Here is a 27,063-nt window from a genome sequence, read left to right as displayed (position 1 = left end):
CAAGCCATGCCAAACTACTTGCTGTTTCCAGAAAATTCCAAGCAAAAAAAAAAAAAAAACCACCCTCATTCCCACTCATCTTTTTAAAGAGCTAGTTCAAGTGGTCTACTTTCTTGGCTTTCTTCGCTTCTCCCCGCCCCCAAGCGGGAAGAATTACTCCCTCCACTGGTTTCCATAGCAACTTACACATTCTTCAACTACACCACTTACAATGGGTTGTAAGACCTACAACACTTAAAGGGGCTCCCACGTCTATTTCTCCCAGTGGAAAATTAGACCCTCCAGGACAAGACGCCTATCCCAGAGCTTGGCAGTCTTGCACAGCAGACGATAAGTGAGTGTTTGCTAGGGCTCCGTGCACATCTCTGGACAGCCCTTCTTCCACCCAGGCGGGATGCTCACACTCACTGCTCCAAACACATCCTTCCCGCTTCCATTAGGACTTACTGATTACACACCAAGGAATACAGGTTGTGTTCCTCTCACGAGTAAAGCGCAGTAAAGCCACAAAAGCTATGGCTATGGTATATGCAGCCTGCACCCCCCCCACACACACACACACCCCATAGGCATTTAATGCCACAAGCACCCGCCACCCGATTGGCCAGACCCAGATACAGGAGAGAGGCTGCTCCCCACAAAAACTTTTCGAACCACGGCCCGCTAATAAAACAGCCCAGTCGTGGGCACCAGCAGCCTAGAAGCTCGAACCCAGTCAAGGGGACCGGGCAGCGAAGGGACAGTAGGGAAAGGAGATCGTGGCCCTGGCGAGACGTGAGCGGGGCCCGGGTCTCACCGCGCGGCCGCTCCTCAGTGTACAGATCGATGACGACGTCGCCCAAAGTGGTCTCCAGCAGAACCGCCATGGCGCCCGCTCCTCCTCCGCAACAAGCCGCGGGTGTGACAGGCGCAGCCCGTCGTGATCTACGCCACGCGTCACTCTCGGCGCGACGCCTTTTTACGTCATCCCTTCGGCGACGCCCCTCCCTTCGGCGACGCCCCTCCCGTCGCGGCCCGCCTGGTCGGCGCCTACCCACCCTGCCTCCGAGGCGGCCTTCTTTGAAAATCCTGGTTCTTCCTGGGCGACTGGCGCGGGAGCCCGTCGCTCAAAAGGACTTTTGTAAAGGGTTTTGTGTCCCTTTTGTGTCCTTCTCAAGAACAGGGCGGACCTTCGAGCAGCGCTTCTCTGCTCCTCGGGGAGCATCCAGAGCGACCACGGCGCCAGCTTCTCCCACGTTATTGGGACAACTACTCTGGATTTCCTAATCAGTGTTTTTCGTCGTCCTGAATCAAAACCTTTAGGCCTTAAATGTACAGTTTGTTACCCAGAAAGGTGATTAACAAGGAGTTCTTCCCTGGCTAATCGTGCCTAGGACAGAAGCTCTGCTAATAGTGACAGGTCCGTACTGCGACAAGCTAAAAGACAGTAGGCTTCAGCCCCAAATCTCTACTGGTTTATCAATAATCTTTCAATTTGAAGACTTATAAAACGATTTTTGGCCTCTGTTGAGAGTTTTCATGCAGTTTATTCCCCTAAATCTGACCAAACAGGTCAGTCACTTTTATACCATTTTGTACAATTACAGCTTCCAATTACTTCACATCTCACCAAAAGCCACCGTTTTTATAATAGTCTGCAAGGCCATACATGATACTCTCTCTGCTGCCGTATCTACCTGTCTTCTCTCTTACTTTGAAGCCACACTAGACTTTTGCTATTCTTTGAACACTGTTGGCGGCACTTCTGCCTCTGGGCCTTTGGGCTGGCTGCCCACTCCAGTTACAACCCTCTTCCTCCAGATATTTTCATGGCTCTCCTTCACCTCCTTTAGGCCTCTTGCTCACTTGTCACCTCTCAGTGAAGCTTTCCCTGACTACCATAATTAAAATTAAACCCACACACATACACTTTTGTTTTTCTCCATAAAGCTTTTTCCCCATGGCTCTCTTTACTATCTAACACGCTATTTATGAATTTGTTTATGATAAATATAAATTATTTTTATATTACTAAAATATAAGCTCTAGAAGGCTATAGCCAATCTTGCCAGTTTTGTTTATTGCTGTATCCCTAGTGCCTATAACAGCCTGCCACATAATGGGTGAATAAATATTAGTTGAGTGAATTGATGAACATTGGCAATTAATTAAAGAAATACAAATTAAGGGTGCCTGGGTGGCTCAGTTGGTTAAGCGACTGCCTTCAGCTCAGGTCATGATCCTGGAGTCCCGGGATCGAGTCCCACATCGGGCTCCCCGCTCAGCGGGGGGTCTGCTTCTCCCTCTGATCCCCTTCCCTCTCGTGCTCTCTGTCTCTCATTCTCTCTCTCTCTCTCAAATAAATAAATAAAATCTTAAAAAAAAAAAGACATACAAATTAAAGTAACAATGGGATTGTTGATGGGAATATAAAGTGGTACAGCTATTTTGGATACTGTATAAAACTCATCTAATCTTTTCCCAATATAGTGCTCACTTAGGCAGCACATATACTAATCTTTTCCCAATATAATTTTAATAGTAAGACTAGAAATTACAGGATAATATTTGGTAAAGTTCTATGTATGCAAATGTAGTGATCGGAAGGGGCACCTGCACCCCAATGTTTATAGCAGCAATGTCCACAATAGCCAAACTATGGAAAGAGCCCAGATGAATGGATAAAGAAGGGGTGTGTGTGTGTGTGTGTGTATACATTTATAATGGAATATTACTCAGCCCTCACAGAAAAATGAAATCTTGTTGTTTGCAACAACATGGATAGAACTAGAGGGTATTATGCTAAGCAAAATAAGTCAATCAGAGAAAAACAATTATCATATGATCTCACTGATAATGTAGAATTTAAGAAACAAAACAGAGGATCATAGGCGAAGGGAGGGAAAAATAAAACAAGATGAAATCAGAGACAGAGACAAACCATGAGAGACTCTTAATCATAGAAAGCAAACAGAGTTGCTGGAGGGGAGAGGGTGGGAGGATGGGGTAACTGGGTGATGGACATTAGGAAGGCATGTGATGTAATGAGGACTGGGTATTCTATAAGACTGATGAATCACTGAACTCTACCTCTGAAACTCATAATACACTATATGTTACTTGAATTTAGTTTTTTAAGATTTTATTTATTTGACAGAGAGCAAGTGAGGAAGCACAAGCTGGGGAAGAGGCAAAGGGAGAGGGAGAAGCAGGCTCCCCTCTGAGCAGGGAGCCTAATGATACAGGGCTTGATCCCAGGACCCTGGAATCATGACCTGAGCCCAAGGCAGAAGCTTAACCGACTAAGCCACCCAGGCGCACCAATTAATTGAATTTAAATTGAAAAAAAAAAATTTCTGTGTATGCTTAAAAGAAATAGATCAAGAAAAAGAGAGGATTTGGAAAAGTTAAATAATTTTTAAAGACAAATTTGGACTATTCAAAGAGAATTAGAGATTGACATAATAAATACGAGGAATGATTTAACATAGAAAGTGATACACTAATCACCATAAATGATATGGCTAGACTCTTCAGCAGACTCAAGGCCCAGGTGTGATATCTTAAGCCAAAGATAGAATACCTTATTTATTCTTCAGTGTGTAATTTGCTATATCTTTAAATTATGCTATCCTGAATATATATACACACATATACACACTGATATATCACTAAATATCAAATATTCTACCTTCATGGGAAAAATATTATTTCATGATGTTATATAGTTTATGCTTGTCAGCATCGTATTACACTTTGAATTCTAATGGTATAAATACTTAAGTGGTTTATATAGTAGATATATAGGTGAAACGAAATGAGATACAACCTTCACAATTCTACCAAATGTAACTACTAAAGTAGATTTAGTCTAGAGAAAAGATTAGTAAATTTGTATTGCCTTCCGAATATCAACATCACCAACCATTATGACGAATTTTTGTTGACATCATTTCATATACTAATCTGAACAATCACATTCAAATGTCTGTAGCCTTACTAAAATTGCCAAAAGTAAAATCATGATTTTAAATGATTAAATGTATGAACAACAAAAACACATATTTATGATCAAATATAATATTATATGGTGCAGAAGCATTCATGTGCTTGACAAGTCCAGCATGATTTTCTTTATCTGTTCCTTTTCCTGCTTTTTCTCCTCACATCCTGAGGAATCTCAGTTTGGTGAACAGAGATTCATCGTAGTCACTGTTGTCATAACATTTACAGTAAGATATCTGGGACAGTGACAGTCCAGGGGCTAGAGAACATTTCTGGCTGGCTAGAAAGCAGGACATTTTGCCCTCTTTGGAAGCAATCTTTACCTGCTTCTTCATCTGCCTTGTCAAGAACTTCAACCGCCTTTTCTTTGTTGTGATTATTACAGTATTGGCCTTTTCAGTAGATATTAGTATGGTGTTTTAAAATGTAGGTTTTAGGGGCACCTGGGTGTCTCAGTCGTTAAGCGTCTGCCTTCGGCTCAGGTCATGATCCCAGGGTCCTGGGATCGAGCCCCGCATTGGGCTCCCTGCTCAGCGGGAAGCCTGCTTCTCTCTCTCCCACTCCCCCTGCCTGTGTTCCCTCTCTCACTGCGTCTCTCTCTCAAATAAGTAAATAAAATCTTTAAAAAAAATAAAATGTAGGTTTTATTATTATTCATGTATGGTGAAGCCAACAGGTCAGGAGATGATTGCCACTGAAAAGACAGTTTGTTACTCACAGTTCCCAAAGGGGCGGGGGGGACACAACATGCCATGCAGGGCCAAATAGAAAATATCAGGGTTGGTCAGGAGGTGGAAGGAGCCAAGAGGAAACTATAGGCAGGAGTCCTTATTGTGGTTTCCATGGGGGGAAGGTGAGACAAGGTAGGATAAACAGGCTTAGAATTGGCTAGTTTTAATAATATCAGTGGGCTCTGGGGTATATTATAGGCTGTCTCTAGTTGTCTGGTACCTGGTCCTGGGATGATTAGGACAGAGGAATATTGCCTCCTGGACCATAAAAGCCTGGTGGAAGAAGGGATTCAGAATATGGGCTCTGGATTGGTTGTTTTGCATATAAAAGACATGCTGTGAATTAATAGAAAATATTTTGGTCCCTGCCCCAGCTCCTGGCATGGAGCTCCTGAAACCCTGTAATTTCCTAAGCGATAAGAACACTAGGAGCATCTCTTGTTCTAAGATTGGTCTCTCTCTCTCTCTTTTTTTTATTTTGTTTTTATTTTTATTTTATTTTTTTTAAAGATTTTATTTATTTGACAGAGACACAGCGAGAGAGGGAACACAAGCAGGGGGAGTGGGAGAGGGAGAAGCAGGCTTCCCACCGAGCAGAGAGCCCGACACGGGCTCGATCCCAGGACCCTGCGATCATGACCTGAGTGGAAGGCAGACACTTAACCAACTGAGCCACCCAGGTGCCGCCTCTTTTTGTTTTTTTTAAAGTAAGTTCTAGGCCCAATATGGGGCTTGAACTCACAACCCCAAGATTGAAAGTTACATGCTCTACCAAATGAACCAGTCAGGCACCCGTAATATTGCTCTTTGACTCTGTCTCTGACACAGAGCTTCTGAAACCCTTGTGATTTCCTGGGTGATAAGAGTGTCTTTTGTTCTACTGTGGTAATTCTGGGTGGGCTTCTGGCTGGCTCCTGGATGAGGGCTGGTCACCAGAAAGACCAAGATGTGACTAGAAGCTTAGAATTTTCAGCCCTGCCCCTCATACTCTTGAAATGGGACAAGGGCTGAAAATGGAGTTAATGATTGATGATGCCTCCATTAAAATCCCATAAGTACACGGTTCAGAGAGCTTCACGGTTGGTGAACAGGGGGAGGTGCTAGGAATATGGTGTGCCTGGGGGAGGGCATGGAAGCTCTGCCCCTTCCCACATACCTTACCCTATGCAGCTCTTTCCATCTGGCTGTTCTATCTTTTATTATATCCTTTAACAAACTGGCAAATATAAGTAAGTGTTTCCCTGAGTTCTATGAGTCGCTCTAGCAAATTAATCCAATCCAAGGAGGGGGTTATTGGAACCTATGCTCTGTAGCTGATTGGTCAAAAGCACAGGTAATAACCTGGGCGTGCAATTGGCATCTGAAGTGTGTGTGGGTGAGAGTAGGCGGGGGCTGTCTTGGGGGACTGATCCCTTATCCTGTGGGATCTGATGCAATCTCTAGGTAGATAATATCAGAATTGAATTAAATTGTGGGACACTTAGTTGGTGTGGCAGACAATTGCCTGTTGGTGTGTTCCAAAACTTCCAACAAACTCCAACTCTAGCAAGCTTCTTTACTGTTTTTTGTCCACAGCCTTCCTGGAGCTCAGAGCTAGCTATGGAGACAAAACAAGTGGACGGATAATGGATAGTCAGACTATGGGGAGTGATCTGTTGGGAAACAGGCTACTTCACTTTCCCTGTCTACTTTTTCATATAAATGTACTTTAAAATCTTATACATATATTACTAATTCAAATTATGCAGATCCACATGTCATGTGTTCTGATCTCCAGATTTGTTTTTAATCCCAGAAGTCTGAAATAGAGTGAAAAACCAAGTGGTTGTAGTTGGAACCCAAGAGTGGTTGGGACTTCACTGCAGAAACCACGTGCAAGTTAATAATGTTGTTGCATATCTCACAGTAGGCAAGGAGTTAGTTGAATGATTTTGTAGTACACCCTACAAAGATTTTATAATTACCCTAGCTAGAAAAGTATCCACGGGGAGAGGGGTTGATAAAGAAGAAGGGCTAAGAGAGAGACTTGTGTTCTTTCCATGTCCAAAGTTTTATTTTAAAAAAAGGTTAAATGTTTCTTATTCTGCCTTGAATGGCAATGTCTCCAAGTTCTCAATCAATATTCAATCCTATTAATCTGAAATGCCTGAATTTCTTGGCATTCTCTGCTTTAGATAGTTTCATAAAATATTTTTTTAAAAATATTAAAGGGGTAAGAAAAGTCTACCATCTTCATTTTGTAGATTAAGGAACTGACTAGAAAAGCCCCCAGAGCCCAGGTGGAGTGGTTTCCTGTTGAGTGTTGTTCCCATGGCGTCTCACAGTGATCCGCTGAATGTTGAACATTTGATGCGTGGTTGATCCTCAACCCTGGCACAGTAAATCACTTGGGGAACCACCGATGCCGAACAGCAGCCCAGACTAAATCAGACACTCGGGTGTCCCGTAAGACCCCAGAGTCAGTAATTTTTAAAACTGCCCAGGCAATTCCCATGCGCAGTCATGGGTGAGAACTACCGATTTAATAAAATTCCCCCTCTAAACGTGACATATTCTGTTTATAATGTATAGTTTTCTGCGATATTACCATTATTTTCATTTTATACATATGTAAAATATGTACACACAGAGATATAGCTATGTGCATACGTATACATACTAGTCTCCTTAGCATATATACTAATTTTAAAAATAATGTCAATGAAAACATTTTCACTCCTTCGGATTGGCACTTCTCTCCAATCCAGACCGCCAGTCTAACGACCAAAGCCGACCTTCCCCCGCTTGACTCCACCCCCCGACGTTTCGCGGCGGCGCGCATGCGCAACTCGCTTTCCCCGGAGCCCCAGCCGTCCGCGGCCACCCGCTCCTTCCCGGGCCCGTCTCGCCTCCGCCCCGCCCCGTCCCCAGGGTCCCACCCTCCGGTAGCCTAGCCCCGCCCCTGGCACCGCCCCTCGGGCTGGCTCGGCCCTCAGCTCCCGGCTGTCTGCCGCCGCTGGCCTGTCCAAAATGGAGGGCTCTCCACCGGCACCGTTTGCCCTCCGGCTGCTCCTGCTCGCGGCGCTGCCGGCCGCCGGGTGGCTGATGACGGTTACCAATGAGCTGCCATTGCCGCCCCAAGCCCCGAAGGTAGGGCAAGGCGGGCGCGGCTCGGCCGCTCCTTCGCACGGACCCTCCCGGGAGGCCCGGGCCGGAGCCGTGGGACTTTGGCGTCCGCATCGACGCCTCTTGCCACCGGCCGGCGGGCCAGGGGCAGGGGTCCGGGTGCCCAAGAGAGGAGTGGGGCGAAGCATCCAAGGAAATGGGGGCAGCCTAGGAGAAGGCGGCGAGAGAGCGAAAAGGGTTACTTAATGTGTGGTTAAGCCTAGTGCAGCGAAACTTAGGGATTCTTAGGGCAGTCCCAACTGTTGCCAGCCGGAGGGGGTTTTGCTGTCGAAAGTACGCGATCACAAGTGCTCTCAGGCTTTTGTAATGGCGCCTTCCTGGGGTAGAGCCGGCACTGGGGCCAGGCAGTGTTCGGGAAATGTGGAAGTGGCTGGGTGAAGAACAAGAGCGATTCCAGGCCACCTGTCTGCTCCCGCGGCGGCGGGAAGCACTGCCTTCCCCACGGCGTGCAGGGCTCGGGGGTGCGCCAACGCCGGGTCGTCGGGGCGGGAGAAGGAGAAGGGCTGGAGACCCGACACTTAACCCTGACGTCGTGCCTTTCTTTGGTGCATGTTAGGAGGAGTGGATCTTTAAGCGTGGCGGTACCAGCCTCACCAGCATCCACTGGAAACCGGCTGGAAACGCACAAATCCGATGCCCTGGGGGTGGGGCCCAATAATTTGTGTCAGCAAGCCCTCCAGGTGATTCTGAAGCTAGCTAAAGTTGGATAACCACTGCGCCCTTGTACTAGAGGGTATTTGGTTCTTCTCGCTTTTGCCGGGGAGTCATGCTTAAATAAACCAGTATTTGCCGTTCATCGATTGAATGTATGGTTGGGAAAAGTTTGAGGATTTTAAAATAGGAGTTTTCCCAGAATGAAAAGAAACAATACAGGTATACTTTTTCTTACTGGTCAAGACTTGAATACTCTAAATTCAGGGGTGACTTACACCATAAATATCACTTTAAAATTTTTTTTTTTACTTTTAATGACATTACTCTCTCTGAGAACAAAAATAACGAGGATATCTCACTTTCAATTCTGCTGGGACATTTCAAGAAGGCACAACAATGCAAGCCATAAGAACCACTTGTATCTGAAATTTTATGGACCACAGTCCATAAAAAATATGAATGTGATTGGTGAGCGCCAAGAGACCAAATAAAAATGAAATGATTCTTAAAGTTCTGGAACTCCATTGTTTTCCAAATTTTAAAGATTCATCATAATAACTTGTGAATCCAAGGATACTTAAATCTATAGTCTGAGAAAAATGCATTTTGAGTGCAAGCTGAAAGTATACTGTGCTGTGAGCTTAGCGAGCTCATCATTTCAGTCCTCCCTTTTTATGCCCTCCTTCCACTTTTGGAAAGTCCAGATCTAAACTCAGAATTTCATAGATGAAAGAAAGCTGAGCAGGGAGAGGGAGACTCTCATTCCTTGGAAATGTTTATATGGGAAGCTGAAGCCTCTTGATCTAAATTGTTCAGTGTTTTATTTTTTAATTTTTCCTTTCTTTTTTTTTAATGTTTAAGCCCCAGTTCGGGACTTGAGCTCAAGACCCTGAGATCAAGACCTTAGCTGAGATCAGCAGTTGGATGCTTAACTGACTGAGCCACCCAAGCACCCCTATTTTGAAAATTTTCAAATGTACAGAACATTTGAAAGAATGTTATGGTGGTCACCATGTTAGATGAGTGCCATCTAGTAGACTTTGGTGTAGTGATGGTGTTTGTCTGCTCTGTCCATTACAGTAGCCATCGGACTGCTGTGGTTAGTGAGTGCTTGAAATGTGGCTGACTAGGGAGACTGAGGAACTGGTTTTTAAACTTTTATTTATTTAATTTTAATTAATTTAAATGCAAATAACCACATGTGGTTATTGGATACCATATTGAATAGTGCAAACTTAGACCACCATTAATATTTTACTGTACTTACTTTATGCTTTATCACCTATCTGTTCATGTGTTCATTTTTGTATCTAACCTGATCTGAATGTAAGAAAACAAAGTCAGGAAAATTCTCTCAATGATGCAGATCTACTGGATTATAGGCATTTTTCTGTTTTGTTTACATGTGCAGTTGTTAGAAGTCGAGGTTACCCAGATTGTAAAATAATGCAAATTTTTATAGTACATTCTTCTAATATTAAAATAACTTGGTCACCAAAGAGAGGCATCCAGAGGACACATATTTGTAAATATTTATTTCATATATTTCCCTGAGACTTAATTCATTTATTATTATTATTTTTTAAGATTTTTATTTATTTAACACAGAGAGAGAGAGCACAAGTAGGCAGAGTGGCAGACAGAGGGAGAGGGAGAAGCAGGCTCTCCGCCGAGCAGGGAGCCCGATGCGGGGCTCGATCCCAGTACCCTGGGATCATGACCTGAGCTGAAGGCAGCCGCTTAACCGACTGAGCCACCCAGGCTCCCCGACTTAATTCATTTATTTTAAACGTGGTATCTATTACCTTTGTCCTTAGGAAGCCATGTGAACCAGCTGGGCATCTTGTGAGTGAAGGAGTTAGAGGAAGAATTGAAAATGGGTGGGTAGAAACTTCAGTTCCGCCACCCACTCTTTAAGTATCTGTCGTCCTGGCTCACAATCTTGAACTTCCAGTTCTGGTGGAGGTTCTCAGGAAGAGCAAGAAATATGACCTATCTCCGAACTTGGGCCCAGGAGGCAGTAAGGGATTAGGGTCTCCTCTGAAATGAAATCATTTCGAAAGAGCAAAAAAATTAATTGAATTTGGTTCCTGCAAAATACAGCAGGATAGTATCTGTTAATTGTCTTTTACAAACCCCAGATTTTACTAGGCAAGTGATATATGTAAGTGCAGTAAATTACTAACAATATAGTGTATGTTCACTACTGAAAGGCAGAAGCTAGGGAAAGGTTTCTTAGAATACGATCATTGGAGGGTTATCTCTGGCTGTTAGAAGAACAATAGAGTGTATAGTTAACAGATCCTCTAGTTTGAAAAGAGGAATTCTTGGCTGGAATTAGAACACAAAAAAATATAACCACCAGTTTGATGACTTACTGAATGTTGGTTTGTTCTAGAGATGAGTGTACTGGTTCTAGCCTATGCTTAGTTCTAGATTAGGATGGACCAGGCTGATTCTTTTTTGTTGTTGTTGTTAAAGATTTTATTTATTTATTTGACAGAGAGATAGCGAGAGCAGGAACACAAGCAGGGGGAGTGGGAGAGGGAGAAGCAGGGAGCCCGATGTGGGACCTGATCCCAGGACTCTGGGATCATGACCTGAGCCGAAGGCAGACGCTTAACGACTGAGCCACCCAGGCACCCGGACCAGGCTGATTCTGAAGCTTCATAGGCCCCCATGCAAGTTGGCAAGTGTCCCAAATGTATGGTATAGGCTTTCCATGCTTAGGGTCCTGTTCCTTGAGTAGAATCACTTCAACCTCATAAAATCACTTCAGTCTTATTCTCTCATTTGTTGGAAATATATAAAGTATTAGAGATAGTCATGGTGCCAAGAGATACACTTGTATATTATTTTGACTATGAATAATTTTCCTATTTTCTAAGTTAAGAATACCCCCCAGGAAAAAAATATTTTTTTAATTCTAGGATAACAGTGTCTAACTGTGAATAAACGTAGGGAAGGATTTGCTTTACAAATGACAAATTGTAATTCCTGTGAGTATTGGTGAATACTTCTTAAAATTGTGCTTTCTTCTCTTTAGAAAGCAGGTCATTAATAAACTTAAATATTTGAGTAACTGCTTTTGAGCATACCTTGAGAGGCACTAAAGCGGACTGTGCACAGTACATACTTCTCCACAGACACTAGGGGACATATTTAAGAAGAAGGGTTAGAGCAGGGATGCCTGGCTGGCTCAGTTGGAGGAACATGCAGCTCTTGAGTTCGAGCCTTACACTGGGTGTAGAGATTACTAGGAAAAATAGGAAAATTTTTAAAAAAGAAGAAGAAGAAGGGTTAGAGCAGTTTTGTTTATGAAAACAAAAAAATTGGAAAAGACTCAAATGTCCATTGATAGTGGAACACATAAGTAAATTGGTAATCATTTGATGGGCTTTTATACAGCACTGTAAATAAATGTCTTCACCTGCAGGCATCAACAGTTTTAAATAAAAGAAGTTCCAGAAGAATACATACAAAATTGTTTTACATAAAGCTTAGAAACAGATAAAACTAAACAACATATTGTTTAGAGAGAGACAAGCACGGTAAAACTATAAAGAAAAGCAAGAAATGATTAACGTGGAAGACAATATAGGGATTCCTTTTGAGGGGAGGGAGGGGAACAGGACAAAGAGGGTCACGCGGGGGACTTGGGAGGTGTAGACAATACTTGAGTTTTTAACCTAGGTAGTAGGTACGTGAGTGTTATTTTTTTTTAAACTCTACATTTGCATATTATATGCTCGTAAATGTGACATATTTCATAATTAAGTGGAAGAAATACAGATTATGAAAAGTTGGAATTGTGAGGACATAAAAAAGGCTGTAAAAATAAAAATGCTGGCTTTTAAAAAAATGTTCTTTAGATGTTATAAGCGGTTATACAATAAATATAGTTGAGGGGAAAAGAAAAAGAACTGAGCTGTTTTTACTTTGTGAAATGCATTACCTATCCACTTTATATATGTTTTGCAGGACAGCATCAGAATTAATGTAACTACCCTGAAAGGTGATGGGGAAGTATCTAAAGAACAGGTTTGTCTCTTTTGGATTATGTTTTAATATATCACTTAGCGAAGTAGTAGGCAGCCTATGTTATTTTTCCCTGCACATCTAATTTAGTTAGATAATGTATTTTTGACATGAAGAATTTGTCATCATTTACAAACCATTGGAATTAATGTATATGCTGCTTTATTTTAAGGTTGTTCTTAACATAACCTATGAGAGTGGACAGGTATATGTAAATGACTTCCCTGTAAATAGTGGTGTAACCCGAATAAGCTGTCAGACTTTGATAGGTAAGTACTACTAAATTATTTCCATAATTGTTCCGTTTTTAGTAATACTAAACTCGTGAAACACGGTTCTTTGATGTGATGTATTTCCATTTTAAAATAATAATGTACATCATTACTGGAATGTATAATAAAACTAATGTGTTTAAAATTCAAATCCTACTTTATATTGGTTATTCCTGGCATATTCACATTTCTTTCTCATGAGATTGTCATTGACTGGAGCTGCATTTCTGGTAGGTTGATATCAATGTAAGAATGTATGGAGAGGTAATAAGTAGAGATTTACAAGTACGAGGCAAAATCTTGGAGGAGTGCTTATCACAGTTGTAAGAAAATAGAAAAATAAATTGTTGCTCTAATTCTCTAGTTTTCTGTTTCTTCTACCCTTATGTCCAGATAACATTTTTTTAACCTTTTAAAATCTTGAGTTGTTTAAAGACAAGCAAATATGTTATATGTTATGTTATATCACAGTATTTGGAGGAAATAAAGAATATGAGAAATATGTATAGTATTCTTGTAACATATGCATTGAAGGCAGTAAATTTTTCTCTAAACAATTGTATTTTGTGCTTGATTTGTTACGTACTTTCATTGTCATTCAGTTCACAGTGTTTTCCAGTTATTTGTCTTGATAGTCTCTTGTCCTGTGGGTCATTTAGAAGTTAAGGTGCTTAATTTCCAAACGTTTTGGAACTTCTGTTTTTATTGTTTCCACCTCTGTCATCAGAGGTACACTGTGTGTAATTTTAACCCCTGAAATTAGAGACTTGCTCTGTGGCTTAGCAGATGGTCAGTTTTAAAAAATGGTGATGTCCGTGTGTCCTTGAAAAGAAAGTACATCATATAATTACTTGGATATGATGTTCTATATATGTCAGGTAAAATTTTTTGTTAATCATATTGTTCAGTCTGTTAGAGAAGTACTGCTTTTTCTGTTTGTTTGCTTGTTCTATCAGTTATTGAGAATGGTATGTTAAATCTCTACTCTCTAGATTTGTCTGTTCTCCCGGCTTTGTCAGTTTTTGCTTTCTATATTTTGACATAATATTACCAAATTCGTACAGATTTGAACTATTATGTCTTCCTTGTAGATTGATTTTTTTATCATTGTAATATGGCCTTCTTTATCTCTAGTGATATTTTTGCCTTAAAGTCAGCTTTATCTATATTATTTTAACAGTAATTGCTTTTTGGCCAGGCACAAGTTGGTGGGAGGTGGATTGTTGTGTGGTATCTTTCCATTTTCTTTCAATCTTTCTGGGTCCTTATAATTAAGGTGAATCTGTTATAAGCAGCATATACTGGTGGGTCTTATTTTAAATCAGTCCGTCAATCTGTCTTTCATTTTGGATTTTGATTTATTTATATTAATGTAATAACTAATATATTTGGATTTAAGTCTTTAATCTGAATCATTTGTTTCCTATTTGTGTCCCACTCCCCATTCCGTGTCCCTTTTTCTTCTCCTTTTGGCCCTCTTCTAGGTTATTTTTTCTTTCATCATTCGCCTCTATCTTGTTGGTTTTTATATTGTTTTCCTATTTTTTTTTTAAGATTTTATTTATTTATTTGACAGAGAGAGACACAGCGAGAGAGGGAACACAAGCAGGGGGAGCGGGAGAGGGAGAAGCAGGCTTCCCGCTAAGCAGAGAGCCCGATGCGGGGCTCGAAACCAGGACCCTGGGATCACGACCCGAGCTGAAGGCAGATGCTTAACGACTGAGCCACCCAGGCGCCCCTTTTCCTATTCTTTTAATGGTTACCTCTGAGATCAATAAACTAGTATTTTTATCACTTCCCAAACAAAGCAGGAACCTCAGAACATGGAAACTCCATTTATTCCCTTTCTACTTTTGTGTTGTTACTGTCCTACATTTTAACTCTCTGTGTTCTTAAATTCTAATATTACGTACTTGCCTGTAATTATGTAACATAATTGTTCTTACTATATTGTGTAATCCAGTACTCATTTATGTTTACCTTAATGGTTGCCCTTTCCATAGCTCTTCATTCCTTTCTGAATGAAGAAATAAATTTAGGGGAACAAGAACCACAAAACCCACATCTGTCTAGAGGCACATAGACACTGAATTAACGTGTATGTGTGTGTTTCTTGTTCCCCTTGGGGCTTATCTTCCCCCTGCCTAAAATATTCCCCTTAGTAGGGGATCAAGAAATCCACTTAGTGCAGATTTGTTAGCTGTGAAGTATGTGAGCTTTTGTTTGAAAACATCTTTACTTTGCCTTCATTTTAGGAGGATCTTTTTATTGGGTAGGGAAACAGGTTAGTACTTCCTAGGTTAGCATTTTTTTTTTTAAGATTTTATTTATTTGACAGAGAGAGAGAGATAGTGAGAGAGGGAACACAAGCAGGGGGAGTGGGAGAGGGAGAAGCAGGCTTCCCGCGGAGCAGGGAGCCCGATGCGGGGCTTGATCCCAGGGCCCTGGGATCATGACCTGAGCCGAAGGCAGACATTTAACAACTGAGCCACCCAGGCGCCCCTAGGTTAGCATTTTAAAGACCAATTTCATGATCTTCTCACTTCTGTGGTTTCTGTTGCGAGTCAGCGTCAGGCTTGTTGCTCCAGGGAGGATAAATTAAGGTTGGGTTTTTGTTTTTGTTTTTTTCGGTTGCCCTTAATATTTTTTTCTTAGTTTTTGGTTTTCAGTAGTTTCACTGTGATGTGCCCAGGTGTAGGGTTCTTTAATCTGTGACTTGATGCCTTCCTGGAAAAATTTTTGACCATTGTCTTTTCAAAAAGTGCCACAAGTCCTCTTTCTTATTCCCTTCTTGCTTTTCATTTACATGTATGTTTTCACAGGGTTCCATATAGATTTTACACTGTTTTCTGTTTTTTTTTTTCTATCCTTTTTTTCTTTTCATCCTCCCCACACACGAATTCATCAGCTCTGCCTAATTGAGTTAATTTCATTTACTGGACTTTACTTCTAGGATGTCCATTTTATTCTTCTAAAAAATTTTTTTTGAAGATTTCATTTATTTATTTGACAGAGAGATAGAGAGAGCACAGGTAGGCAGAGCGGCAGGCAGAGGGAGAGGGAGAAGCAGGCTTCCCGCCAAGCGGGGAGCCCGACGTGGGGCTCGATCCCAGGACCACGGGACCACAACCCAAGCCGAAGGCAGCCACCCAGGGGCGCCTCTTTTTTCTTTTTTTTCCACCTTCGCCCCGGCCCCGGGTTCTGGCCCCACCCTTTTTTTTTTTTTTTTTCAATTTTTTTTATTTTATATTTTTAATTTTGATTTTAATAGCTTACACTTATCTGGTGAAATTCTCCATTTTATCATCTATTTTTTTTAAGATTTATTTATTTATTTTAGAGAGAGCATGAACGGGGTGGGGGCAGAGGGAAGAGGGAGAGAATCTCAAACACACTCTGCACTGTGCATGAGCCCAGCAGTAGGGTGTGTGGTCCCACGGCAATGAGATCACCACCTGAGCCGAAACCAAGAGTCAGATACCCAACAGACTGCATCACCCAGGTGCCCCTATTTTTTTCTTTTTCTGTTTTTTTTTAGATTTTGTTTATTTGAGAGAGAGCATGAGCAGGGGACGGGGCAGAGGGAGAAGCAGACTCCCTACTGAGTGGGGAGCCTGACGTGGGGCTCGATTCCAGGACCCTGGGATCATGACCTGAGCCAAAGGCAGACACTTAACTGACTGAGCCATGCAGGTGCCCCATCATCTATTTGTCTTGAACCTATTACTTACAGTAAATTTAAAGTTCATGTCTGCCCAGTCTAATTTTTTGAGCCCCTCTGGATCTGTTTTGTTTTGATTCTTCTCCTTCAATATATTATTTTTGAAATTGTGTATGAAAAGTTATAAAGTCTCTGGATAATATTACCTTACTCCAAAGAGGATTTACTTTATTTTAACCCCTGGCAGGCATGATAATAAGGGGCAGAATACCTTAATTTTTAAATCAAGGATTGGGTTGATTAAAGGCTGGATTCTCATCTTTGTAAGGCTTAGTCTATTTCTTATTAACTGTTATTCCTCAGATGTAGCTCATCATAGGTCCCAAGTGAAAACTTGGGGGTGTTTATGAGGGCCCCTTCTTTTGTGGTTCCCACACTCCCACTGTCATGAGCCTGCCAGAGGTTCTGCTTAACTTCTTCTTAGTGTCTTAGGTATAGGGTCAGTTTCTCAGCCCAGCCTGACTTACTAATCAGTGCATGTTTTGGGCCGGGGGGGGGGAGGGGTGGAAGATTGCATAGAATGTTCACTTCTATTCTTCCCTTCTCTCTAGGATCTTGTCACAAGTCCTAGATACTTTGTAGCCATAATCTTTATTGTATGCCCCTCTACGTGGGACTGCCAAAATCTGCCCATTTAGCTCTGTTTAGCTTCTCTGCCTCTGAGGCATTACTTTCTATTGAGCTCTCCAGCTTCTCTACCTGTTCCGCTTGGGAATCAGTAAATGCCTTGGGAGGGCGCTGGCTAACTTCTTAGCTCTACGCTGCCTCTAGACAGATGTGGGTTTTGAGTGTATATGTGTGTGTTTCTTTTTTTACATCTTTTCTAGTGGCTCTCGGTGAGAAGGTTGGCATACAACAAGCTAATTGTTCATAGCTAGGAAAAGAAGTGCCGTTATTGGTTTAAGTAATGATTCCATTGATGGCATATTCATTAGGAATTTGCCACAGAGTGTGACCTGGCTGCCCTCTGTATTACTGTATGACAGTCACCTTGCTGGTCATCCCAGTTGTTGCATTGAGTTTCTTTGATGGCTGAAGTAAATGCCCATCCTATCAGTTACAACAACCTTCAAAACAAATACAACAACAACATGAAGTCTTCTTCTTCTTAATGCTTTTAAAAACAACTTCTTTGTTAGGTGTATTAGTTAGTTGTTGCTATGTAACAGTTTAATTCTAAACTTAGTAGCTGACAACAGTATTATCTCATGGCTCCTGTAGATCAAGAACCTGAGCTTGGCTTAGCTGGGGAAGATCTGCTTCCTAGCTCAATCATGGTTGTTGACAGGATTTAGTTCTTGTGAACTGTTGGACTGAGGCCTCCATTCCTCGCAAGAGGTTGGCCGCAGGGCTCCCTCATTCCCTGGCCGCATGGACCTCTCTGTGGGCGTCTCACAACATGGCAGCCGGCTGTATCAGTGAGAGGACGAGGGAGACTGCCGGTAGGAGCGAATACTCACAAGACAGAAGGCACAGCCTTTATAATCTAATCACAGAAGTGACTTTCCATCACTTTTACTTTATTCTGTTTGTTAGGAATAAGTCATGAGGTCCAGCCCACACTTAGTGGGAGGGAATCACACAAGGACATGAATTGCCGGAGTCAGGGGTCATGGAGAGCCATTTTTGAAAGCTGCCTACCGCAGTCAGGAAAGTCAGAATATCAAGGGCTTTTTTGTTTTTAATTTTATTTTATTCTACATCAGGGGTGCCAGATTTGGGGGCTGAAGAGTCACCACTTTGATGTCTTTATATGACTGCATTTTCTCATCCATTGAATCTCTTGGGGCCTAGTGCACCAGCCTTTGGACAGACAGATAAGCTGATGAGGAGCCTACTGGTCTGTGAGCAAGACCAGTGGGCAACCAGGGAAAACGCTGAGCTGGACCACAGGAGAGGGGAAGTTTTACAGTTCGGAGCCGTAGAGGATGGGAGGGAGGTTAGGCAGACCAGAGAGAGAAGAGCAGCAAGTCCCCCCAGGAGGAGCCTGAAGAAGGAGCATTCAGAGAACTAGCCAATAAGTCAGAGGGATGCTGCTTGAAGGTGTTTGAGCAAGGCGGCTGTATCATCAGAACTCGGTTGCAGAAGACTAATCTGGCACCGTTACATGAATGCTGTGAAGGGGAGGGACTAAAGAAGGGAACAGTTAGGTAACTGTTATGATGGGCAAGTAGTTGATGAGCTACATATTGGATGGGGAGGTAGCGGGGCATGGAAATGACAAATACAAGAGAAGCTGGACCTGGAATGGCCCAAAGGAAGCAACTAACTGGATACAGGAAATGAGGGTGAAGAAATCAAATGTAACCTTGCAAGTCTGGAGAAGGGTGGATTTATTTACAGAAACAAGGACGTCAAGGAGGAACAGTTTTGTGAAGACTTAGGTTGAACTAAAATGTTAGGTCACTTGGTTCTCAATGGAAATGTCTGTACCTGTTTACAAAGTTAGAAATGGTAGTCTGTACCCCCCAGAGATTTTGATTTATTGAGATTGAGATGAGGCTCTGGCCCCTGTACCATTCCCCAGCTGATTCTGATGCATTGGTCGGATTTAGAACCACTAGACCGGTGTTTGAATAGTACTGATAACTTATGATGGCATATTTTTTTAAAATTATGCATTTATAATTCTGGACGGAATCACTACTGAACAAAAGCCATAGAACAATAAACACGATGCATACTGTCAAGGGGACACCGCCTAGTCAAGGAGACAGGCTTATAAACGAAGAGCTACACTGCAAGAAAGTTAGTGCTTAAAAAAAGGCATGAACTCAGCGATATAGGGGTACAGTAGCTAGAATTACTTAAGTAGGAGTTTATTAAAAATAGATGAGGAGCGAGTGAGTAGTAGAGAACATTCCAGATAAAGGGGAATAGCCCTATAAAGGCACAGAATCCATTTAAACAGCTGGATCTGTATGCAGAATATCCATCTGGGTTCCTTTTTGGCTAACAATCCTTATACGATAACATTTGAGGGACTAACGTTTGAGAAACTAAATGTTCCTTTTGCACTAGTTTCATTGATTTATATTGATTTATCTTTTTGCGTAGTGTTTTCTGCCTCTGTAGGGTAGTCACTGGCTCTGTGGATCAGCTGCACTGTCACACCCCTCCTCCACTGCTGGGTTTGGGGGGGGTTCTTCGCTAGAGAGGGATATGACCAGCAGCTAATCCTGCCCTATTGTCCCTTAGTGGGGAGTGATTACAGGGCTGTCCCATCCTCTTCCCCATTCCTGCCCTCTCCAACAGCAACAGGTCACTTCCTGGAGAAAGAATTGAGAAAACAACTCCGTGTCCTTACTGCTTGGGCCCCTTGTATCCCTGGATTTTGTGAATGAGTGAAGGGATGAATGAATGGACTTACTTTACTATAACATGGGATTAGCTGTGTCTTCTGGCCTGCTTCTAGGTAGTTATGCCTTGTTCGTTCCTCCTTGACAAACTATCTAAAAGAATAGGAATGATGTTGCTAGCATGGTAGTCTAAAGACCATCAAGCGTTTTTCCCTTTTCAAATGACCGTAAACATTGTGAAGATTTGTCAAGTTGTCTTTATTTTCATAAATTCTGTAACATCAGTGAAGTCAGAGATTAAGAAAGGCAAAGAAATTATTAACACAACTGTCTTGTTCCATGTAAATGTCATCAAAATAATCAAATTCAGTAATAGATTTGGTGGCATTTGTTTTGTTCAAAGCTGTCCCTTCTTTTTTTTATAGTGAAGAATGAAAATCTGGAAAATGTGGAGGAAAAAGAATATTTTGGAATTGTCAGTGTAAGGATTTTAGTTCATGAGTGGCCTATGACATCTGGTTCCAGTTTGCAACTAATTGTCATTCAAGAAGAGGTAGTAGAGATTGATGGAAAACAGGTAAGATAATATGATTATTAGTTGGGAATTAAACTCTAAAGATTTATGCTGGGTATTATGCCTGTGTTGTATTATTATTTATTTCTGGCTTGATAAGGAAAAATGGTACCCTAATGTTGCCTGTATACAATCATTTAGAATTTTTTTTTTTTTAAGATTGTATTTATTTATTCATGAGAGACAGAGAGAGAGACAGAGGCAGAGGGAGAAGTAGGCTCCCAAGGAGCAGGGAGTCTGCTTCTCCCTCTGACCCTCCTCCCTCTCATGCTCTCTGTCTCTCATTCTCTCTCTCGCAAATAAATAAAATCTTTAAAAAATAAAAAAATTAAAAAAATTAAAAAATAAAATAAAATATAAACATTAGTAAATAGAGCAAGTGAGTGAAGGGAATGAAGTGGGATGGAGAGCAAGCTTGTAACACTGAATGCTACAACACTCAGATTAAAGTTGCTAATTAAATGCCTCAAAGTGTGGGGAATACCGAGTGATTGTGAAGAGGGTAAGTTTTTTAGTTAAAGAGAACAAGGAGGAAAAGTTACGTTTAGAGTCTTACGGGGTTGTGCCATTATTTAAAATAAAGAATAATTGTTTTTCTTTCATAGGCTCAACAAAAGGATGTTACTGAAATTGATATTTTAGTTAAGAACCAGGGAATACTCAGACATTCAAACTCTACCCTACCTTTGGAGGAAAGCATGCTGTATTCTATTTCCCGAGACAGTGACATTTTTTTTACCCTTCCCAACCTCTCCAAAAAAGGTACTTTGAAAGAGTGTCACTTAAAGTGTTAAGGAAATCATTTCTTTAGTGGATAGCTTCCTAACTGTAGTTAATGTGTTTGGAAGTAGGCTTCTTCCAGAAATGCTTTATAACACCACTATTACTTTATATGTCCATTTAAGAACTTCCGGAACCTATCTTGAGTCTTAATAGAAAGTGATCAAAACAAAAAGTGATCAGTGATGACTGCTTGGTGACATTTTGTGGTAAATAGCTACCCTTACTCTGGGCAATCGTCACCAAATACACAATAAGAATATTGTTTAGGTTCATTTAGAGAAAGAAGTATTCATTTTTTTCTATTGAAACATGGAACTTTTTGAAAATTTGACTTTCTGCTTTCTGTGTGATAGAATCATAACTGGTATAGCTTCCTATAACTGTCTGAGTTTATGGCATTTAAACATGAACAATCAAATGTTATTTTTTTTTCTCCTACGGCAAAGTATATTCTTAGTATCCTGCATGTGTTTGGCATAGTAACATTAGAACTAGTAAGAGAGACAGGAGCATGTAGCTAGTGTTTTGGTAACGTGGCTCTTCCTTCTCAGTAGAAAGTGTCAGCTCACTGCAGACCACCAGCCAGTATCTTATCAGGAATGTGGAAACCACCGTGGATGAAGACGCTTTACCTGGCAAACTACCTGAGACTCCTCTCAGAGCAGAGCCTCCATCTTCCTATAAGGTAAATCAGGTATTTGGGATTATCTTTATATTACAGACATTTGTGGAAGAAAATAGCATTCCAGATGAGGTGGAAACCATGAGGATTGGGAGTGTGAAACATCGTTATTAATAGTGGACTCATCGCTGTTGCAGTGTGAGCTTTTCAGGTTTTCCCATTTTCAAGTTTCATGTAATAATACAGTTAGATAATGATTATCAAGTCATTGGATTTCATTTTGCGGGGGGCTTTTCAGTTCCAGGGTCATTCCCATATTCCCGTTTATTGCTTCTGTGACTGGTACCTGGCGCATGCGCGTGCTCACGCACAGTACCCTCGGGATCTTCACGGGGACCGAGCGCCCGTGGTGAAGGGTGTACTTTAAGGAGTCGAACCGCGTGGGTTTGAATTCTGGTTCTGCCACGTACTAGTTGTGTGATCTTGGACAAGTTCTGAGTCTCTCTAACCTCAGTTTCTTTATCTGTACAATGGGGCATCCACTTTAATCGGTAAAATCATGCAGTTGTTACCAGGATTAAATAAACTGGGTGCAAACGTAAGTGTGTATTTCTACCTATTAAGTATTCCTGTATTACTAAGGGCATGATATGGCTGCCTGGAAATATATTCGTGGTTCATACTGAGTATCTTGATACCTCTGTATGTATTAGCTAGGCCTCTTACTTGAAATAATTTCTCTTTAAGTGAGCAAGGTCTGTGGTTAGTCTCAAAGGATTCCAGAGGCTTCTTTTAAGTTCCCACTGAAGGTTGGGATTGCTTATTTGGGGTTGCTGGAGAAACTCTGGTCACTTTTTGCTGCCCGAACGCCAGCACCCTCACCCTGCCCACCTGCCTCCCTTGGAGCGAGGCCTCCCACACCATCCGTGCGCCTTAGTGTCTCCTCTGAGTCTCTAACTACAATGACATGTTTTGTGCACAGTGAATTCCCCATCTGGGCCAAAAGCCACAAACAGACGTTTGTCTTTCTCTTCTGCGGTTGTCCTCCAACTATTAGAAACCCACGGTTGCCCAAATTTGGTCTGTTTTGCGTAGACTAGCCGAACCTCTTACCATGTAGCAATAACTTCCACTTAATTTATAGACAATGGTATAAATAATTGTAAAGGATAACAAAGTAACATTCCTATGCCTGTATTATTAGAACATAATTTTTAAGATTGTAAATAACTTTATCAAGGTACATTTTAAAATAAAATGCACCCATTTAAAATGTACAGTTATTGGTAAATGTAGGCACCCATGAAACCAGCATCACAGTCAAGATACAGAATTTTATCATCACCTAAAACTGGAACATGATTTTTAAAGTCTCTTAGAGATCGAATGATACTTGGCTTGTCTAATCAAAACTCCTTTTTTAGGTGATGTGTCAGTGGATGGAAAAATTCAGAAAAGATCTGTGTCGGTTCTGGAGCAGTGTTTTTCCAGTATTCTTTATGTTTCTCAACGTCATGGTGGTTGGAATTACAGGAGCAGCTATGGTAATAACCATCTTAAAGGTGCTCTTCCCAGTTTGTGAATACAAGTAAGTAATTATTGTTTTTGAAACAGCATTAGTGTTTTTATTTTTTTAAAAAAAGCAAGGTTTGTTGAGTGATAGCAAAGTGATGGTACAAAGCTCCCAAGGAGGGAGGGGACCGAGAGGGTTGCCCCAGCATTCGTGTTTTTTTTTTTAAGATTTTATTTATTTATTTGAGAGAGAGAGAGTGAGCAAGAGAGAGCAGAGCCGGGGGAGGGGCAGTGGGAGAGAGAGGAGCAGACTCCCTGCTGAGCAGGGAGCCTGATGCAGGACTCGATCCCAGGACCCTGGGATCATGACCTGAGCCGAAGGTAGACGCTTAACCATCTGAGCCACCCAGGTGCCCCTTGATTTTTTTAACCATAAGAAATTATTTTATAAATGTAAAAGCGAATTTATTGTTAGCATTTTTACAAGTTAAAACAGGGGGCACCTGGTCGACTCACTTGGTGGAACATGCAGCTCATGATCGTGGGGTCATTAGTGGGAGCACCATGTTGGCAGTAGAGTTTACTCAGAAGAAAAAAAAAAAGAAGTTAAATAGTCATTTTAGTAGTCTTGACTGAAGTAAATCTCACACAGTGAGCCACAGTTTTTGGCTTAAATTATATTGTACTATGTTGGAAAAGCCATAGGATTTATAGGAAAAAAGACCCAATTCAAACATTCACTTTTCAAGCACTTGCTTGTCGTAAGGTCTTTGAAACTCCCGTTTCTTCATGTGTAACATTGAACTAATTCCTCCCTTAAAGGGTTTGTTAAAAGGCCATCATGCAAGCAGAGAGCCTGCGGAGTAAAGAAATACTAGTATCCTTCCCACCTTTTAGTTTGGTTTCCCCTGAAGAATTCCCATTTCCTGTTTCTTTCTGAAAATGAAAATTCTGGAACTTAATAGTTTCTTCCTTTTTCCTTTGACTTCCAGGAAGCTCAGGACCTTTTTTAACTTTATTAGGTAAATCTGCCTAGAAAACCACTTTTTTTTTACAGTTCTTTTACCAAATGTTTTGTTATGGGCTTCTCTTTGGGAAGAGACGCAGTGCAAAATTAAAAACCAGATTTGCAGTATACTTTTATCAATGGCAGTTGTACTAAGGATACTTTCTGGTAGTAAAAGATTGCGTCAGTACAGAAATACAGAGAGCAATTAACTTAAAATACCTCTTCATTTCCCTGAATCGGAACGTTACCTTATTATAAACCAAATTCCCACATACATTCGTGTTATTTCTGGACTCTTCTTCATGCCGTGACGGTAGCACGGTTTTAATCACTGTACTGCTTTAAGAAAACCGGGCAACTGTCTCTTCTCCCCATTGTTCTTTTTAAAAAATGTTACAGCTATTCTTGGGCGCCTGGGTGGCTCAGTCGTTGAGCATCTGCCTTCGGCTCAGGTCATGGTCCCAGGGTCCTGGGATCGAGCCACGCATCGGGCTCCCTGCTTCTCCCTCTCCCACTCCCCCTGCTTGTGTTCCTGCTCTCGCTACCTCTGTCTCTGTCAAATAAATAAATAAAATCCTTAAAAAAATACTTAAAAAAAAAAAATGTTGCAGCTGTTCTTGCTATACTCCCTTGTGAACTTTTAGAATCAGCTTGGTCAGTTCTATAAACAACTTAACTTCTGTTGACATCTTGATTGGGATGAGACTGAACTTGCAGAACAGGTCTTGGATCCAATCCAGAGACCTCCTCTTTGGTCAGATACTTAAGTAACAAAAGGGAAAATACTGCCTAAAGATCCTTGAGGTAGCCTTGTCTTACTATCAAACTGTAGACAGAGGAAATATTTAATTTCTATTTTTATATTTCAGAGGAATTCTTCAATTGGATAAAGTAAGTGTTATACCTGTCACAGCTATCAACTTATTTCCGGATAATCCTGAGAAAAGAGCAGAAAACCTTGAAGATAAAGCATGTGTTTAAAACACCATCTCAAATCATGGACTCTGAATTAGTCTTTTGGCTCTAAATTTGCCACTTGAATAGAATTTTCTTTAAATCGCTAAGAATCTGTTTATACACTAGGGAAATTGCTGAACTCCTAAAACTGCCTAAAACTTGACCTTGAAGTGACAGGTTAAAGTTCACCTTATTCTATAACAGGGCTGGCTATTCAGATGATGAATTAAGGGAAATTTAAATGAAGTAGAAGAGAAGATGTGAAGAAACTTCAAAATTACCAAAAAAAAAAAAAGGGCAGGACAAAATGCCACGTGCCAATACTTTTCAAGGTGCCTTTGTAAGGGAAATTCTGTCCACTTAATTACTATAATATATGAGACTTTATGAAAAGCACTTTATGAAATTCTAATTTAAAAGCTCAAGAATTTAACATATTTTTTTATTCAGTAAAATGTGCCTTTATATTAAGTATGTGACTCAGTATAAAATCACTGAAGTGTATCATGATTTGATTGTATCCTGTACCAAGACTACTTACCTGAATGCACCAGGATTTAAAAATAGTAGTGACATGTTTTCACTCTAAAATAAACTTTTTTTTTGAGGAAACAGTATAGAGTTTTGGTATAAAAACATTTCCCAGGCAAGAACTGCTTCTGTGTTTAAGAGCTCCTTTCACATACACTGGCTGAAACCAGGGCTCAGATGAGTTAAGGAGTCCATCCATCAGTGTCCTGGAATTTGACCGTGCCCTTGCTCTCGTGGTTCTTAGTGCTATTTACCCTTCAGCAGTGTTTGGTCTTTTTTTTTAACCATCACTCACACTGACATCTATTTTATGTGATCTAGTACATAAAATACCTTTATTCCAAGTGGTAGATATTTCCTACCATTTTATTAATTTTTTATTGCAACTCATCATTTTAAACGTATCGTTCAAGAAAGTAATGACTGGTTTTTAAAACCACCTTAAGCAGGGAGGGGGGGCAAAAGTAAAACCCCCTTAGAGTTAGGCTAAATAGGTATGTATGTATGGGGGAAGGATGACAGGTAGCAGAGTGAAGAAGTGAGGTTTCATTTTGCCTGTTTTTAATAAGGAAAACAGCCCTGTGAAACACACTTTCTCCATATTATAGAAGAAGAAATAATAGCAGGAGATTGTTTGATCCTCACATCACCCAGCTAGTAACACTTTACGTCCTTCCTCTGTCCTTTAAGATGCTAGAAATCTCCAGTTCTGACTCCAAGTAATGACAGGGTCTACTGCATCCATTAAGTTTACAGAGGCTCTAGTGAGGAGACTCACGCAGGGGGCTACGTGGCCCATTGCACAGTGTGGGCTTCAGCAGAGTCCTGTCCTGCCTTCCCTCCCTACCAGTGAGACCTGGGACCGTGGCATGCTGCTCTTTTCTATGGTTGGGATGATACAGTAAGTTATTTTTTAAAAAGTCCTAAATGGGTATCTTACCTATAAGGTCTTATACCATTAACTTTCATTTATTAACTTACCGTTGCACCATTATTTTCATTATGCTTTGTATCCACGAGTGAACGGGTTCATGAGTTTCATTCATTCGAGCACAGTGAGCAGCACTGGCTTATGAGCATCTGCTTGCCTACAGGGCAGCCTCGTATGTAGGCAGGATAAGGTCAAGCAAGAGTGTGTATATGTATGTATTTTTTTTTTCTTTTTAAGTGCATTATAAAATGAAGGGTCTTTAAAGCTCTCCCAGGAAGAG

General features: G+C 41.2%; 2 protein-coding genes across 4 annotated transcripts in view; one reads left to right on the top strand and one right to left on the bottom strand.

Annotated features, from left to right (window-relative positions):
- PPIL4 (peptidylprolyl isomerase like 4) overlaps positions 1 to 914 on the bottom strand; it is a 38,228-nt gene extending 37,314 nt beyond the window's left edge. Inside the window, exon 1 of the mRNA XM_021693252.2 lies at positions 797 to 914. Within this exon, the coding sequence (XP_021548927.1) occupies positions 797 to 866 (70 nt within the window). The 5' untranslated portion in view covers positions 867 to 914. The remainder of the gene's footprint in view (positions 1 to 796) is intronic.
- Positions 915 to 7,669: 6,755 nt separating this feature from the next.
- GINM1 (glycoprotein integral membrane 1) lies at positions 7,670 to 25,630 on the top strand. 3 transcript variants are annotated; one of them, XM_021693177.2, is made up of 9 exons: positions 7,670 to 7,844; positions 12,516 to 12,575; positions 12,745 to 12,841; positions 20,290 to 20,441; positions 21,044 to 21,055; positions 21,092 to 21,200; positions 21,773 to 21,906; positions 23,268 to 23,431; positions 25,234 to 25,630. In XM_021693177.2, the coding sequence occupies exons 1-9, from the start codon at positions 7,725 to 7,727 to the stop codon at positions 25,343 to 25,345; spliced, it is 960 nt and encodes a 319-aa protein (XP_021548852.1). In that variant the 5' UTR covers positions 7,670 to 7,724; the 3' UTR covers positions 25,346 to 25,630. The 3 variants fall into 3 exon arrangements, with proteins under 3 accessions (XP_021548852.1, XP_021548851.1, XP_021548849.1); XM_021693176.2 differs by having other exon boundaries at positions 21,044 to 21,200; positions 21,776 to 21,906; XM_021693174.2 differs by having other exon boundaries at positions 21,044 to 21,200.
- Positions 25,631 to 27,063: the final 1,433 nt, after the last annotated feature.

This window comes from Neomonachus schauinslandi, chromosome 8 (assembly GCF_002201575.2).
Source record: "Neomonachus schauinslandi chromosome 8, ASM220157v2, whole genome shotgun sequence".
Lineage (NCBI taxonomy): Eukaryota > Metazoa > Chordata > Mammalia > Carnivora > Phocidae > Neomonachus > Neomonachus schauinslandi.
Note: the sequence above shows the minus strand (reverse complement) of the source record. Positions and strands in the feature narration are given on the sequence as shown.

Excerpts from the sequence above, each read along its gene's own strand:
- GINM1 (XM_021693174.2), top strand. The coding sequence starts at position 7,725 with ATGGAGGGCTCTCCACCGGCACCGTTTGCCCTCCGGCTGCTCCTGCTC. Across the intron at positions 12,576-12,744 it reads GGGAAGTATCTAAAGAACAG|GTTGTTCTTAACATAACCTA; the intron begins GTTTGTCTCTTT and ends CTTTATTTTAAG. Across the intron at positions 20,442-21,043 it reads TAGAGATTGATGGAAAACAG|GCTCAACAAAAGGATGTTAC; the intron begins GTAAGATAATAT and ends TTTCTTTCATAG.